This window comes from Rhodamnia argentea, chromosome 5 (assembly GCF_020921035.1).
Source record: "Rhodamnia argentea isolate NSW1041297 chromosome 5, ASM2092103v1, whole genome shotgun sequence".
NCBI classification, from domain to species: domain Eukaryota; kingdom Viridiplantae; phylum Streptophyta; class Magnoliopsida; order Myrtales; family Myrtaceae; genus Rhodamnia; species Rhodamnia argentea.
In genome coordinates, this window is record NC_063154.1 from 11,137,471 (window position 1) to 11,151,682 (window position 14,212).

At 37.8% G+C, this 14,212-nt stretch overlaps 1 protein-coding gene and 1 pseudogene across 2 annotated transcripts; both read left to right on the plus strand.

Annotated features, from left to right (window-relative positions):
* Positions 1-539: 539 nt before the first annotated feature.
* Positions 540-1,384, plus strand: LOC125315002 (annotated as a pseudogene).
* An 11,606-nt stretch (positions 1,385-12,990) lies between these two features.
* LOC125315000 (germin-like protein subfamily 1 member 7) lies at positions 12,991-13,863 on the plus strand. 2 transcript variants are annotated; one of them, XM_048278722.1, is made up of 2 exons: positions 12,991-13,108; positions 13,222-13,863. In XM_048278722.1, the coding sequence occupies exons 1-2, from the start codon at positions 12,991-12,993 to the stop codon at positions 13,773-13,775; spliced, it is 672 nt and encodes a 223-aa protein (XP_048134679.1). In that variant the 3' UTR covers positions 13,776-13,863. The 2 variants fall into 2 exon arrangements, with proteins under 2 accessions (XP_048134679.1, XP_048134680.1); XM_048278723.1 differs by having other exon boundaries at positions 12,991-13,102.
* The last annotated feature ends 349 nt before the right edge of the window (positions 13,864-14,212 follow it).

Sequence of the window (14,212 nt, forward strand, 5' to 3'; positions counted from 1 at the left end):
GTTTTCTCAACAGAGGCATTTGTTGTGGATATTCTCTTTATGTGTGAAACACCCTGCATGTTTGTATAAGAAACTAAGCACGATATCCATAGAAGTGAATCGGCAGCCAGGCAAGTGTTTTCCTAGTGAAGGATGGAGAGGCGGAGGATGGAGATCCATGTGAAAACACTGCTACCTACATCATTTGCAATTGACAAATCGATATGATCATACGGTGCACTTAGAGAAGCATTGACCCTCTCTCAATCCGGATGAATCTGAACCTGCGCAAGACATCAAAACAATAAAGAAGGAAACCGGATACTTAAGATGACATGCTCTTTCTTATCTGGGATAGAGGAAGGGTCAAAGTAAGAAGGCATGATGTTGTAGCAGATGTGGAACAATCCATCTCTTGGAAGAAGAAATAAACTACAACCATTGGAGACTTTGTACAGATCTGGGAAGTGTTACTTATCGATGAAAATTTGGCACTGGATCATCACCACCACCATCTATAAAAAGGGACAATGTCTCCATACATGACATCTCACTCCTATCTCAAGCAAACAACAGAAGAGAAGACATCAAAGCCCCAACTCTCCGCTGCCCAACCATTATGAAGTTTTTACCAATTAGCCTTCTCATCTTGGCTCTGGCAACCGCCACCGCCCTTGCCTATGACCCGAGTCCTCTTCAGGACTTCTGCGTGGGCATCGATGACCCTAAAGATTGGATCTCTGCCATAGCGTCTCTCGTATATTTCGGCTCTAATGATCCTAAAGGAATTAGCTCCTGAAAGGGTTTCCGCTTGGATAAGAGCCTAATGACACGAATTCTGTTTCTTGTGCAGTATTTGTGAATGGAAAATTTTGCAAGGACTCAAAACAAGTCACAGCAGATGACTTCCTCTTTAAGGGGTTCAGATACCCAGGGAATATCACGAACCCGCTCGGATCAAAAGTCACTCCCGCTTTTGTGGACCAATTTCCAGGGCTCAACACTCTCGGCATTTCCATGGCTCGTATCAACTTCGCTCCTGGTGGCCTGAACCCTTCCCACACTCACCCTCGTGGGACTGAGATTCTGGTCGTGGTTGAAGGCACACTGCTTGACGGCTTCGTCACATCCAACCAATTGAACACACACTCCTCACCAAAGTCTTGTACAAAGGGATGTGTTTGTGTTCCCAATAGGTCTCATTCACTTCCAGCTGAACATCGGAAACACCCCCGCACTGGCCTTTGCCGCTCTGAGCAGCCAAAACCCAGGAGTCATTACCATCGCTAATGCGGTCTTTGGGTCGAAGCCGCCCATTTCAGTGGATGTTCTCACCAAGGCCTTCCAAGTGGACAAGAAGGTGATTGACTACCTCCAGGCGCAGTTTTGGTTCGACAACAGCTAAGTGGATGTGTTGACCTCCAAGACGTCGGATTACCCCTATATTCTCCATACATGATTGCTTCGATTGACAATTGCTTCCGAATAAACGAATTGCTCTTTATGTAACTGGTCATGAATGCTTGAAGTAATAAAAAGATCATTCTTTATGATAGATATGAGCCAGACATGCTAGGGTCCGTCCCTTTTTTTATTTCTTCTTTTACTTCCAACAGATTCTGCGGTTCCTCTTTTTCTGGGAAAAGTACACTAGAAGTGCCATAACTTGTGTACGGCGTTCACTTGAGTGCCATAACTTTCAAAACATTCACTTAAGTGCCATAACTTTCAAAAAATCGTTCACTTAAGTGCCACGTCGGAGCAAAATCGTTCACGAGAGAGCTACAGGAACTTTTCCAGCGTGCCACGTCATCTTTTCGGCATCTACAGTAACTTTTCCGACGTGCTACAGTAACTTTTCCGGCTGCCACGTCAACATAGCACTCAAGTGAACGATTTTTAAAAGTTATGGCACTCAAGTGAACGTTTTGAAAGTTATGGCACTTAAGTGAACGCCGTACAAAAGTTATGGCACTTTTAGTGTACTTTTCCCCACTTTTTCCCAAAGGAGTTTGTGTGTATCACATTTTGTGAAGTCTGTGTCGCTCGTTGTCTCCATTTGCACGGATTGTGATTAATTGAGAGCAATTAACCAATAAAAAAATTATGGGTAATGTTACACGTACTAAAACTTTGTAGGGTAATTCTCTGAAAAAAACTTCAATTTTAGATCCGATCCTAATTTTGCCTCGATTTTTCTTTGTCTACAAAATATCCCTACTCGAACTTTTTCTGTGTTAAAAAAATGCCCAACTTTCACTTTACTTTCAAATCCACCCACTAGTTTATTCATGATTATCCAAATGTGAAGATTATTGGTGTTTCATACAAAGGTGAAGATATCGATGAAAACACATGTTCTAATAATTTGGCCCTAAAGTCGATAATTTTGAAGAAATTAATGACCATTTTGGGTCAGTTAGAGTGAAAGTTGGAAATTTTTTAGACAAAAAAAAAGTTTGGAGCAAGAATGCAATTGGACCAAACGTTAGGGATTTGTTGGGAAATTCGGGCAAAACTTTACTAAAAACTAACTAAATGACTGGGCAGCCTATGTGGCATGCGCCATGTCCTCAAATACATATGGAGTGTGTGACGCCCCCGACCCGACCCAAGTACCCGTGATAGGAGGCAAAGGCCCCTTTAGGGCTCTCGGTCTCTTGAATCCCTCCAAAAGCACTACGGCTTTACGCTGTTTATAAATCGAGACCATATGAGGATCGTAAAATCGTGACGTTGCGGGAGAGGACATGTGGTGTCCCAGGTACACCGTCCTCAAAATCGTCCCTTGTCGCGACCTAAAATTCGGATTGAACTTCGGGTTAATGGATTACCAAATTAATTAGATGAATTAATTAACCTAGCCTGAGCTCTCCCAAGCTCTACCAATTCACAACTTAGGTTCACATGATTTCAATCAAAATATTTTCAATTTTTGGAGCCGCCACTAATCTTTTTCGAAAGGTAGATTAGATACCTAAATAAAGTATGGGAGAATACTTTATTTTCTGCTAACCAGAGATTTAGGTTCGGGGACTTGATTATGTTAATTTTTCAATTAACACCCTTTCGGTACCATTCTTGTGAAAATTTTCTTGGTTGGCAAATCCAATTGATTTCAATAAACGAATTTATGTGCAGTTTATCTTTTTGGATTTTCTTGATTAGATGAATGCTATGCAACTATATGAAATGAGTAGTGATGATATTGAGAAAATTTATTTTGATGCGTATTAAAGAAAGTGAATTCTAACTACATGACGTGCAATATGAGAACTAACCTATATGACATGCGGGATGATTTATTTACGTTATATGGTATAGTAAAAAAAAAATTGCATGAATGACTTTTGGAAAAATTGAATTTGATGGAACGTGAACATGAACTTCGAACTACATGGCATGCAATATGGATTATATTGATGACATGAAAATGCATGAATGACATAGAATAATGCATGACGAATTAGACTATGTGAAATGCACATGGAATGTCATAACCCTTTAATGAATTTTCGGTTTTATGATTTTTGGTCCGACAATTAACACGAATTGATTAATCAAAATCCAATTTATATTAAGAGTCATTTTAAGATATAATTTCCGAAAAAATTCATTTAAGGTCAAGATATGATGATTTTTTTTATGATTTTTATGGTTTTTTTTTTAATGAAAAAAATGAATCAAATAAGAATATAATAAACCTTGAGCATAATACATCTTATAATCCGAATTTTTCCGATGAATTCGCTTCGTACCCGAGAGGTGGGGTTAGAAGGTAATTTATTCACGTCGTATCCCGGGGGTGGGATTAGATAGTGAATTTATTAATTATGAAATTTGTCAGTCCGGTCCCAAAGTTGTGAGATAGGTTAGACAATTTCATTGTGCGGATGACGTCGTACTTCGAGGGTGAAGTCAGATAGTCATCCATATTGCACATATTCCGAGGGACGAGGCACAGGGGAGCATGTATTATACTCAAGGTAGATTATAAAAATATTTGAATTAGAATAAAGTATAAAAAAGATGATGTTCGGCCAACTAGGGGTAGGTGCCGAATTTTAGAGGAGATAAGCCCCTATTCACAAAGGATTCACATATCTTTTAAACTTAGGAAAGATTATCTCTTGAGATTTGAAATGAATTTTCAGATAATTATCCAAACTTAAAAGATATGATCAGAATTTTAAAGGATTTCAATTCACCACTAGATAATCTTGAACATTCCAAAAGATGTGCACAATATCTTTAAGATGTGATCAGGATTCAAAGTATCTTAAGTTCAAACAATGAGATATACTGAGTATTCCAAGATATGATCATGAATTCGAAAATATGCTTCAGATTTGCAAGATATCTCCACGATATGATACTCAAATCATATGTAAATAGAATCGCAAGATGCATCCAAAGATATACCAAAGTCGAATTCAATGATACTCCAGATATTCGCAAGATAACTTCCGATTTTGATTTTAAAACTATGCAATAATCTCATCATATCCAAAAATTTCATTTATCTAAAAATTCAAATTATGCAACCAATTTTCAGAATATCATGAAATAGAGATTTTACCTAATTTGAACTTGAACCGAAAATTTGACTATCAAGCAAGCTTCTGGATCCAATCAACTGGGGATTTGTAACACTTTGGAGCTTCTTCGAAGTCTACCTTTACAAGCTGAAATCCCGCGCTAATTCACCCAAAGAAGACCGCATGAACAGCACGTCTTGAACCGAATGTGAGTTTTGCCAATCGAGTTTGCACCACCAATGAAACACGTCCAAAGCAGAGTTGTTTTGGACCTCGAAAAGCGATTAAAAGGCCCCTGGACAGCAACTGATCTTGCGCCTAATCAAATCGGAAACAACAAGTACTTTGCGCCGAATAATATAATTATCAACCTTGGGCAACAAGCAAAAATCTGCATTGGAAAAATTAGCGAAGATACCCAAAAAACAGCAGTGTTTTTGGGCGGAACAGCAGTAAAAATTTCCCAGGACAGCAGTGAAATTTTCCTTTGAGCAATCACACGAGTTTGCTCAGACAAAATCTCAAAGGCAACCTTAAATAGTGACCGAATTCCACCTAAACAGCGGCTCGAACAGCACTGGATAGCTACCTTGGACCAAAATAAACGCAGCACAAGAGGGCACTTCAAGGGCACGAACGGGTCGGCATGTGCATCGGACAACTCCACCGTCGATGGTGGCCGTCGAAGCAAGAAGCAAGGACCACCGGAGCTGCAGATGTTAGCCCAAGAAAGCAAAGATGGCACGTGTGGCTGGACTTGACCGAGAGGCTCTTGGTTCCTCTTCTCCTGCCCTCTCTTTCCTTTTTTATTCTCACGTGAATTCTCACTGTTCTTCTCAAAAAAAAAAAAAATTAATAATAATTTGCTGACACCCCCTTGTGAACGACGCCCCCCCACACACACACACATATATATATATATATATATAGATAAAGCCTAGGGTTTCATTCAACTAAAAGGCTAATCTTCAATATATCTCTTTTGCAATTAATATCCTTATCCTTTATTTTATTGCAATCAAGATTTTAAGGATTATTTTAAATTGGATTGAATAATGCAGACCTCCAAGTCCTACACCTCACGTGCATATAGACATATTATATCCATGGGCTTGGTCAAATTTTAAACAACATGGAGTTGGTCTTGTTCAATGAAGCCAAAACTCCTGTTTTTGCCTACAATTTTTTAACACCATGTCCCCACTGCGGGTGTGCCAAATTTCTGATGGGTTCTTGATCGATCCGCACGTCCATTTTAGGTGTGCTTCTGACGCCGGTCCATATAAGATGCAAAATGTAATGCATGTTAAATTAAATTGAATATGCTATGCATGAAAAATATTTTTGTGAGAACTAGCTCAATTCTCATTTTATGCTTAAATGAATGATTTAAGAGAATCAAAATTTAGGTGTCAACAACCCTTAATTGTTTTCAGTCTTATCAATGATTCGCATGCGGAAATGATTTCATTTTAAGCTTTCGATTAGTTAAAAATCTAGGGGAAACACTTATGAGTAATAATATGCTTCATCTGTCCATATCATTTACATCAAACTATATCGATCTACAACATATATATGCATCATAACATGGCTCCACTTAGGTTCTCTATTTCAGGATGGTAAAATGTCCCAAAAAGTTGCTTTCGGCTTCTAGAAACTCCTCCATGTAGATCGATCGCCTAAGATACACGCCATCCATCTTCATGCTACACTTTTTCCCAATCAAAAGAGCTTCATCTTCGCTTTGCCTTTTAATCTACATGTCGTAACCTTCGTCCACCCATATGGCAGTCATGCAGCGTCTAGGAGTTACCTCTTATTTCACAGCCACAACATCAATACAATAAGCTTCTACGGACATAATAATACCGAAACGAGGAGGGGGATTTACCATTACCTACAAATCTGAAAAGATAAGGAGTGAGATACAACTATCTCAGTAAGCGAATATCTAAACCAAATATAGAAAGCAAGCTAGAGGTACAATTCATAATGCAAGCAATCATATCATATATGAATCGCTTTCGATTCCTTTTTATATATGCATAACATCTCCACTTTTCATATCATATTGCGCACTTTTTAAGGCCCTCTCACCTTTGCCGATGAGGCGTGTACACATATCTTATCATATCATGTCATGTGGATGTGGATCCACCCTTTTCATATATGTGTGAGGCCCTATCATCCTTACGAATGAGGCATATAACATAACATAACATAACATAACACATCATATCATATCATATAATCTCACCCCCAAAGGTAGCAAGATCAAGGAGAGCATGCATCACAATGGTCCTAGGTTCAAGAGGTGGCCCCCACGAGACACGTGTCATCGTGTGGCACTTAGTCCTTGACCAACATATCATATACTTTTTAAGCAAGCATTAGAATAGCTAAAGCTTTATGGCCTAGATAAGGGTTAGATATCACTTGCCTCTAGTAGATAACCATAAAATAAAAAGATTGGCCGACCATATCGTGTGTGGTGTGGCATCTTCGAAGGCGGTTCAGTGACAGCGGCTTGTGGTGGTGCTTGGTGGCCAAAAAGTGAAGGAGTGAGAAAGAGAGTGTTCGGCTAGAGAGAGGGAGAGGGAGAGAGGTGATGGCCTAAACCCTAAGTGCATTGGTGCTATTTATAGCCTTTCTTGACTTGCTCCGCAAGTCAGATTTGTTCTTATATACTTTCCATATGGCATCACCTCATTGGAGTCTTCCCTTGGCTTATTCTCCAAGCTAAAATTTGACATTTTCATTTTATTTGCTTGACTTATTCCCTAAGTCATATTTGTCTTTTTATGCCAACTTTTTCTCCAAGTTTTACTTTGTGTCATCTTTTTATTATGCCACTTAAGACAATTTAGACTCTAGAAACTTCTCCATAACTCACGCCCATTATAGGGTATTTTTCATTATTATTATATTTATTTTTCTTATTTATATCTATTAATTATAGTAATATTAATTTCTTTTATCTTTTCTAAAAAATTTACAGGCATAGAATATTCTAGATATACCATTTGATTTTGCCACATGGAGCCTAAGGTATCTAAAGATCCTAGGTTACTTTTTTTAATTCAATTTTATCTTATATGCTTGGCTTGTTCCTCAAGCCAAAAATTATATTATATTTGTATTTTATTTGTCTTATATTTTTGACTTGTTTCTCAAGTCAGATTCGTCTTATGCTCTTTCCACGTGTCATTCTCTTATTCCAACTAATTTTCTAAGCCTATTTTGTCTCTATATGCTAACTTGCTTTCCAAGCCAATTGTATTTTTTATTTATTTAATTCCCTTGAGAATATTCTAGATGTCATTTCTTGTTCTCCTAGCCAATATTTTACATTTAATTTAATTAATAATAGTTTAAACGCTACGTGTCTTATTTTTAACTTGTCCATTTAGCTATCCTATAATCCTATAACGTTTAGCTCCTAATGATGACATGTTTTTATAATTGAATTTCGTATCTCTTTTTCTCTATAGGTTACACGCCTCTTATACATCAAAAGATCATTTCTTTTATTTCATTTTACATTTAAAATAGAGATTTAATACGTAAATCTCGGTACTCCTTGATGTCGCCCAATCGAGGGTGTCCTAGGTTTCCATTTCTATTATATAGATGCCAAGCATAACTAACGCTAATGGCAATTTGGGCATTCTATTTAAATGGGTAAGGTCGTCTAACATTCGACCGGTTATTCATTACTCTAAGATTTCGGAGGTGCAGCTTACCAAGCTTTCAAGATATCTATGCAATTCTCTACTTTAGGGGCCTAACAAGCTAAAGGTCGGACTATCTATTTTGCCGAATGATATCGACTCACTTGTAATCACGTCCAGAGGTGCCACCCAACCCACGGTTTGACGCGCCCCAGCACGTGTCTAGTTGTCTATCAAGTCGAGAGCCACCAAAATTTTATCTCGGTTTAGGGTTGGAATCACCCGTTCCTAAACCAATAATATAATTGAACACTATCGAGCTTCCCTCGCATGACCTACTCAAATTGATGCGGGATTGGTTCGTCTCGATCCATAGTCCTCCAGCAGCACATCACATAGTCCAGGATGGCTAATCCTTGACTAGTGTGTGGTTGGTACATGATTACGATATAAATAGACCTTCGTCAAACCCATGGCTAGTTTAGTTGTCGACCGATATCAGCTTGCAAATTATCCTACGGATCAATCCATGGTCGACTTCGGGGTGATCCTATGGTCATTTCACAACTAGGTGAGGTATTGATTTAAGGTTGCCACATAGTCGACCCTCAATCAATAGCATAGTCGATTGGTTTCTCGAGCCATAATCCATACCGAAGGCAATTCTTTATTCCGTGGTGGCTATCTCAACATCTAGCAACTATCTGAAATTGGTTTGAACCCAAGCTTGAACTGGCCCTAAGTTTTGGGGTGTCACAGAGTGAGCAACCAAACAAAAAATTTTAAAAAGGAAAAGAAAAACATAAACATGGAAAAATCAATCATATATGGTTACCAGTTCCTTCCAATATTGCAACAGATGTTTGCTCGACTATTATCCCACACTGTCATTGAAGTATGAACGATAATTCTTCATGATCTTCATATCTTTTGAATAGGGAAAGGACATAAAAATGTTATAAATTTCGTACGACATTGATTTTGGTGTCAAAACTTTTTGTCGGATCACTTAATTACACTCCATTGATTATGGTGACGGCTATTGAGAGTTACGGGAAATGGGGAGCAATGTGGATCGGACATAGGCAAGACCCACGATGCAATTGAGCGAAACCCGACTAGCGAGTCCACGATCGGATCCACATTAACAAGGTCTCATGCATCAAACGAGGATATTACTAAGAGGGATCATTCCATTCGATCGGGGCATGCAAATGTTGGGATGATAAAAAAGGTCGATGCCTAGATTTTGTTAAATGTTAGTGACTTAGTAAGCTAATACCTTTGTAAGCTATCTTAACGATATGCTTAATTTTGGAACCAAGATGACTGGAATCATTGAAACTAAGAAATATCTAACTTTCATATTTAAAATGAAATATTTGGGCGAAGTTAAAAAACATAATGGGGTTCACTCTTTGAGCTAAAGTGATTATGTTAAAATGATATTTAAATAAATTTAAACATCTTGATTCCAAAGAAATGAGTACGCCATTTGATTTCAGTATTAAATTAAATTGTAATACTGGTATAGCAATAGCATAACTTGAACATACGAGTGCTATAGGGTGTTTGATGTGTGTGATGCAATTGTACTAGACATGATATTACATTTTCCATGTGCAAGTTGAGTAGATATACTAGAAATTCAAGTATAGAAGAATAGAATGCTGCCACTAGATTTTTTGGTTATATTAAGAGAACTAAAAATTAGGGATTGCTCTATAAAAATTATATGCTTGTATTAGAAGGGTACAACGACACTAGTTGGATTATAAGTGTGGGAGACAAAAATTCCATTTTTGAATGGATCTTCGTGTCGAGTGGATGTGCTGCATCTTGAGCGAGCAAGAAATAAACATGCATAACTCACTCAACAGTGGAATATGAATTAATTGCTTTGGCAGCAATAGGTAAAGATGCTCAATGGATAAGAAATTTAATGTTGAACATCAAATTATGGCCTAGTTCTATACCTCCTATTGCATTCACTATGATAGTTAGACTACTTTGGCAAGGGCATAAAATAGCACTTATAATGGTAAGTCTAGACATATCAGTCAAAAATATGAGTACGTGAGACAATTAGTTCAAAATGGTATCATAACAATTGTCTATGTGAGGTCAAGCTAGAATATGGTCGCTCCCTTTACAAACACTCTGCCAAGGGATGTGGTAAAGATGACCTCAAAAGAAATGGGGCTAAAATCATTTGACCAAAATCAATAGTAATAATAACCCTACATAATACTAGTATAACACTAGTCATAAGGTTTAATGGGTAAAAACAAGTTACTAAAATGATTGTTTGATACCGATGCTAGCCTGAACATGAGAAGTCAGTATTGTCCGTTACGTTATTAGAGGCTGAGTTATACTCTCAATGACATATAATACAAATTAGTAACGTGTTTAATAGTAATAGAAAAACGTGGTAAATACTTCACCAAGATGAGCTGAGAAATAGTACTGTTCTTACGAAACATAACTCATGAAATAGGAACAAACACAATGCCATGATAGTATAGCAAATTACAGAACTTCTTGTTGAAACAAGAGACTAGCATATGTGTGGTATGTTTGATTCTATTATTTAAAGTAACAAGTTTAAAGCTACAACTACTTAAACTTTTAGAGAATTTTGAGATAGTTGCACTAAATAAATGTTTAATCAAAAGAGACCTTTATATTAATCTTATGGAAATTTGGCTGTATATTTTTAAAATTTTATTTTGTGATTTTGCTATACAAACAAAGTGGGGGATCGTTGATATTTTTTGTAAAACAAACTAAGAGTTGCCTTGTCTCACATCGAAAAGAATAAGTGCGCCATGGACTCAGTTTGACACTAATCAACAATTATGGATTTTTTATTTAATAAAATAACTGTTATTTCCGAGCAAAATAGTGCCGCTGTTCACAAAGGAGGTACATCTATTTTTATTGTTTTATAATTTCAAATTTAATAGTAATAAAATAACCATGATGTCCTAGCAAAAAGGTTGGCTATTCATAAACGAGTTACAATTATTTTTATTATTTAATTTCAAATTTTTACTTCTTCAAAATGAAGAAGTTTCTTCTTCCACTTGGCGCTTACTTATTCGCGGTTATTTCAAGGGGATGCAACCTTCAAAAGGTTGTATATATTCTGACATAATTGTTCAAATTTGAAAGGTCGTGTATGTTCAAAGATTTTCGCTATAAATTATTGAATGTGTCCATCCAATTCATAACACCAACTTCCATTTTCATTTCTTTTCAAAGATATACAGTTATCTTTTTCAATTGTTTCCCTTTGAAAGTTCTTGGAGAAATATTAGAATTACTAACTAATATTCTCGGTGGAGATTTCATTGTATGCCGAAGGACATTTGCTAGTAACCATTAGCAATGTCATGGAGAAAATAATTCCTCAAAGAAAATGAATCCACACCTCAAAGTTTGATTTCATTCCATTTGTACCTATTCGGCAACTTGGTAAGTGTTCCTACATCATCTTGAATTGACAACTCGATATGACCATATGATGCGCCACGAGAAGAATCGGCCCTTGCTCAATTCAGCTGAACTTGAATGGCGCAGGACATCAAAACAATATACAAGGAAACCAAAGATTTAAATATGATCAATCTCACTTAATGTAGGGCATAAAGATACCTCAAGTGTCAATATTTGCGTACAGCGCTCACTTTGATGCCAAAATTTTTTTTGAATCACTTTAGTGTCAAATCGGAGAAAAAACGGTCACTTTAGTACCAACGGCGAGAAATTCCGACTACCTCACCGGGGTTGGCACGTAAATAATCATTTTTAAAAAAAAATTTGACACTTGAGTGATTAAAAAAAGATCATGTTAGTGCCATGGAGAAAAAAATGATCACTTTAGTGCCAATGGCAAGAAATTCCGACGACCTCAATCGAGTTGGTACTTAAATAATCATTTTTTTAAAAAAAATTGACACTTGAGTGATTCAAAAAAGATCACGTTAGTGCCACGGAGAAAAAACGATAACTTTAGTGCCAATGGCAAGAAATTCCGACGACCTCAATCGAGTTGGCACTTAAATAATCATTTTTTAAAAAAAATTAGCACTTAAGTGATCTAAAAAAAAAAATTTTTGACACTAAAGTGAATATCGTACACAAATATTAGCACTTGAGGTGTCTTTTTTTAACTTAGTGTAGCCCACACAGGGGAACTCATTATTTGCGGATATTTTCTTTATGTGTGAACACCCTACATTTTCGTAGAAGAAAGGGAACTTGACATTTATAGGGAGTGAATCGGCAGCTTGGCAAGTGTTTTCCTTGTGGAAGATGGAGATGCATGTGAAAACACTGGTTCCTGCATCTATGTTCAATTGCCAACACAATATTTGAACATATGATCGCCTCAAGAAGAACTGGCCCTTGCTCAATCCAGCAGAACTTGGATCGCGCATGGCTTCGAGACATTATAGAAGGAAACCGGCTATTTAAATAGGATTGAAGAAGTGCCACTTACATATCAGATGACATACTTTTCCTTTTCTTGGAAGGAGGATAGGTCAAAGTGAGCGGCATTCTATTGTAGCAGTTGTGGAATAATTCCTCTCTCGGAATAAGAAATTAACTACCACATTGGAGACTTGGTATGGATCTGGGAAAGGTTGCTTGTCAGAGAAAATTTAGTACTGGGTCAAAACCACCATCATCTATAAAAAGGGATAATGTCTCCATTCGAGACATCTCGCTTCTATCTCAAGCGAACAACAGAGGAAGATATCAAAGCCCCAAACCTCCGGCGCACAACCACAATGAAGCTTCTCCCAATTAGCCTTCTTGTCTTTGCTCTGGCAGCTGCCGCCGCTTTTGCCTACGACCCAAGTCCACTCCAGGATTTCTGCGTGGCCATCAATGATCCCAAGGGTTGGAGCTCTGCTCTAGCGTCACTCATAGATTTCTGTTCTAATGATCCTAAAGGAATTGCTCCAAAAAGAGTTTCTGCTTGGACAAGCCTAATAACAAGAATTCTGTTTGTTATGCAGTATTTGTGAATGGAAAGTTTTGCAAGAACCCAAAGCAAGTCACAGCAGATGACTTCCTCTTTAAGGGGTTCAGATACCAGGGGAATACAGCCAACCCGCTTGGATCGAAAGTCACTCCCGCTTTTGTGGACCAATTTCCAGGGCTCAACACTCTCGGCATTTCCATGGCTCGTCTCGACTTCGCTCCAGGTGGCCTGAACCCTCCCCACACTCACCCACGTGGGACCGAGATTCTGGTCGTAGCTGAGGGCACACTGCTTGTCGGCTTCGTCACGTCCAACCAATTGAACAACACTCTCCTCACCAAAGTCTTGTACAAAGGGGATGTGTTTGTGTTCCCAATCGGTCTCATCCACTTCCAGCTGAACATCGGAAAGGCCCCCGCACTGGCCATTGCCGCTCTGAGCAGCCAGAACCCAGGAGTCATTACCATCGCTAATGCAGTCTTCGGATCGAAGCCACCCATTTCGGCGGATGTTCTCACCAAGGCCTTCCAAGTGGACAAGAAGGTGGTTGACTACCTCCAAGCGCAGTTTTGGTATGACAACAACTAAAGTGGATACATTGACGTCCAAGACATAGGATTACCATTGTATTCTCCACACGTGATTGCTTAGATTGACGATTGCTTCTCAATAAAGAATTGCTCTTTATGTAACTGATCATGAATGTCTGAAGTAATAAACCATCATTCTTTAGGATAGATTTGAGCCGGGCGTGCTTCGGTTGATGCTTAACTGATTTGTTCTTTTACTTCCAATGGATTATGATTATGTGGTGGCACTTTCTCCCAAGGAAATTTGTGTTATATCATATTTCATAATGGAGTTTGTATTATCTGTTGTCTCCATTTGCATGGATTGTTATGTAATCGTGAGCACTCAAAAATAAAATAAAATAAAATAACTATGAGTAATGTTATACTTACCAAACTTTATTAAAAACTTACTAAATGACATTGCAGTCTGTGTGGCTTGTGACATGTGATCAA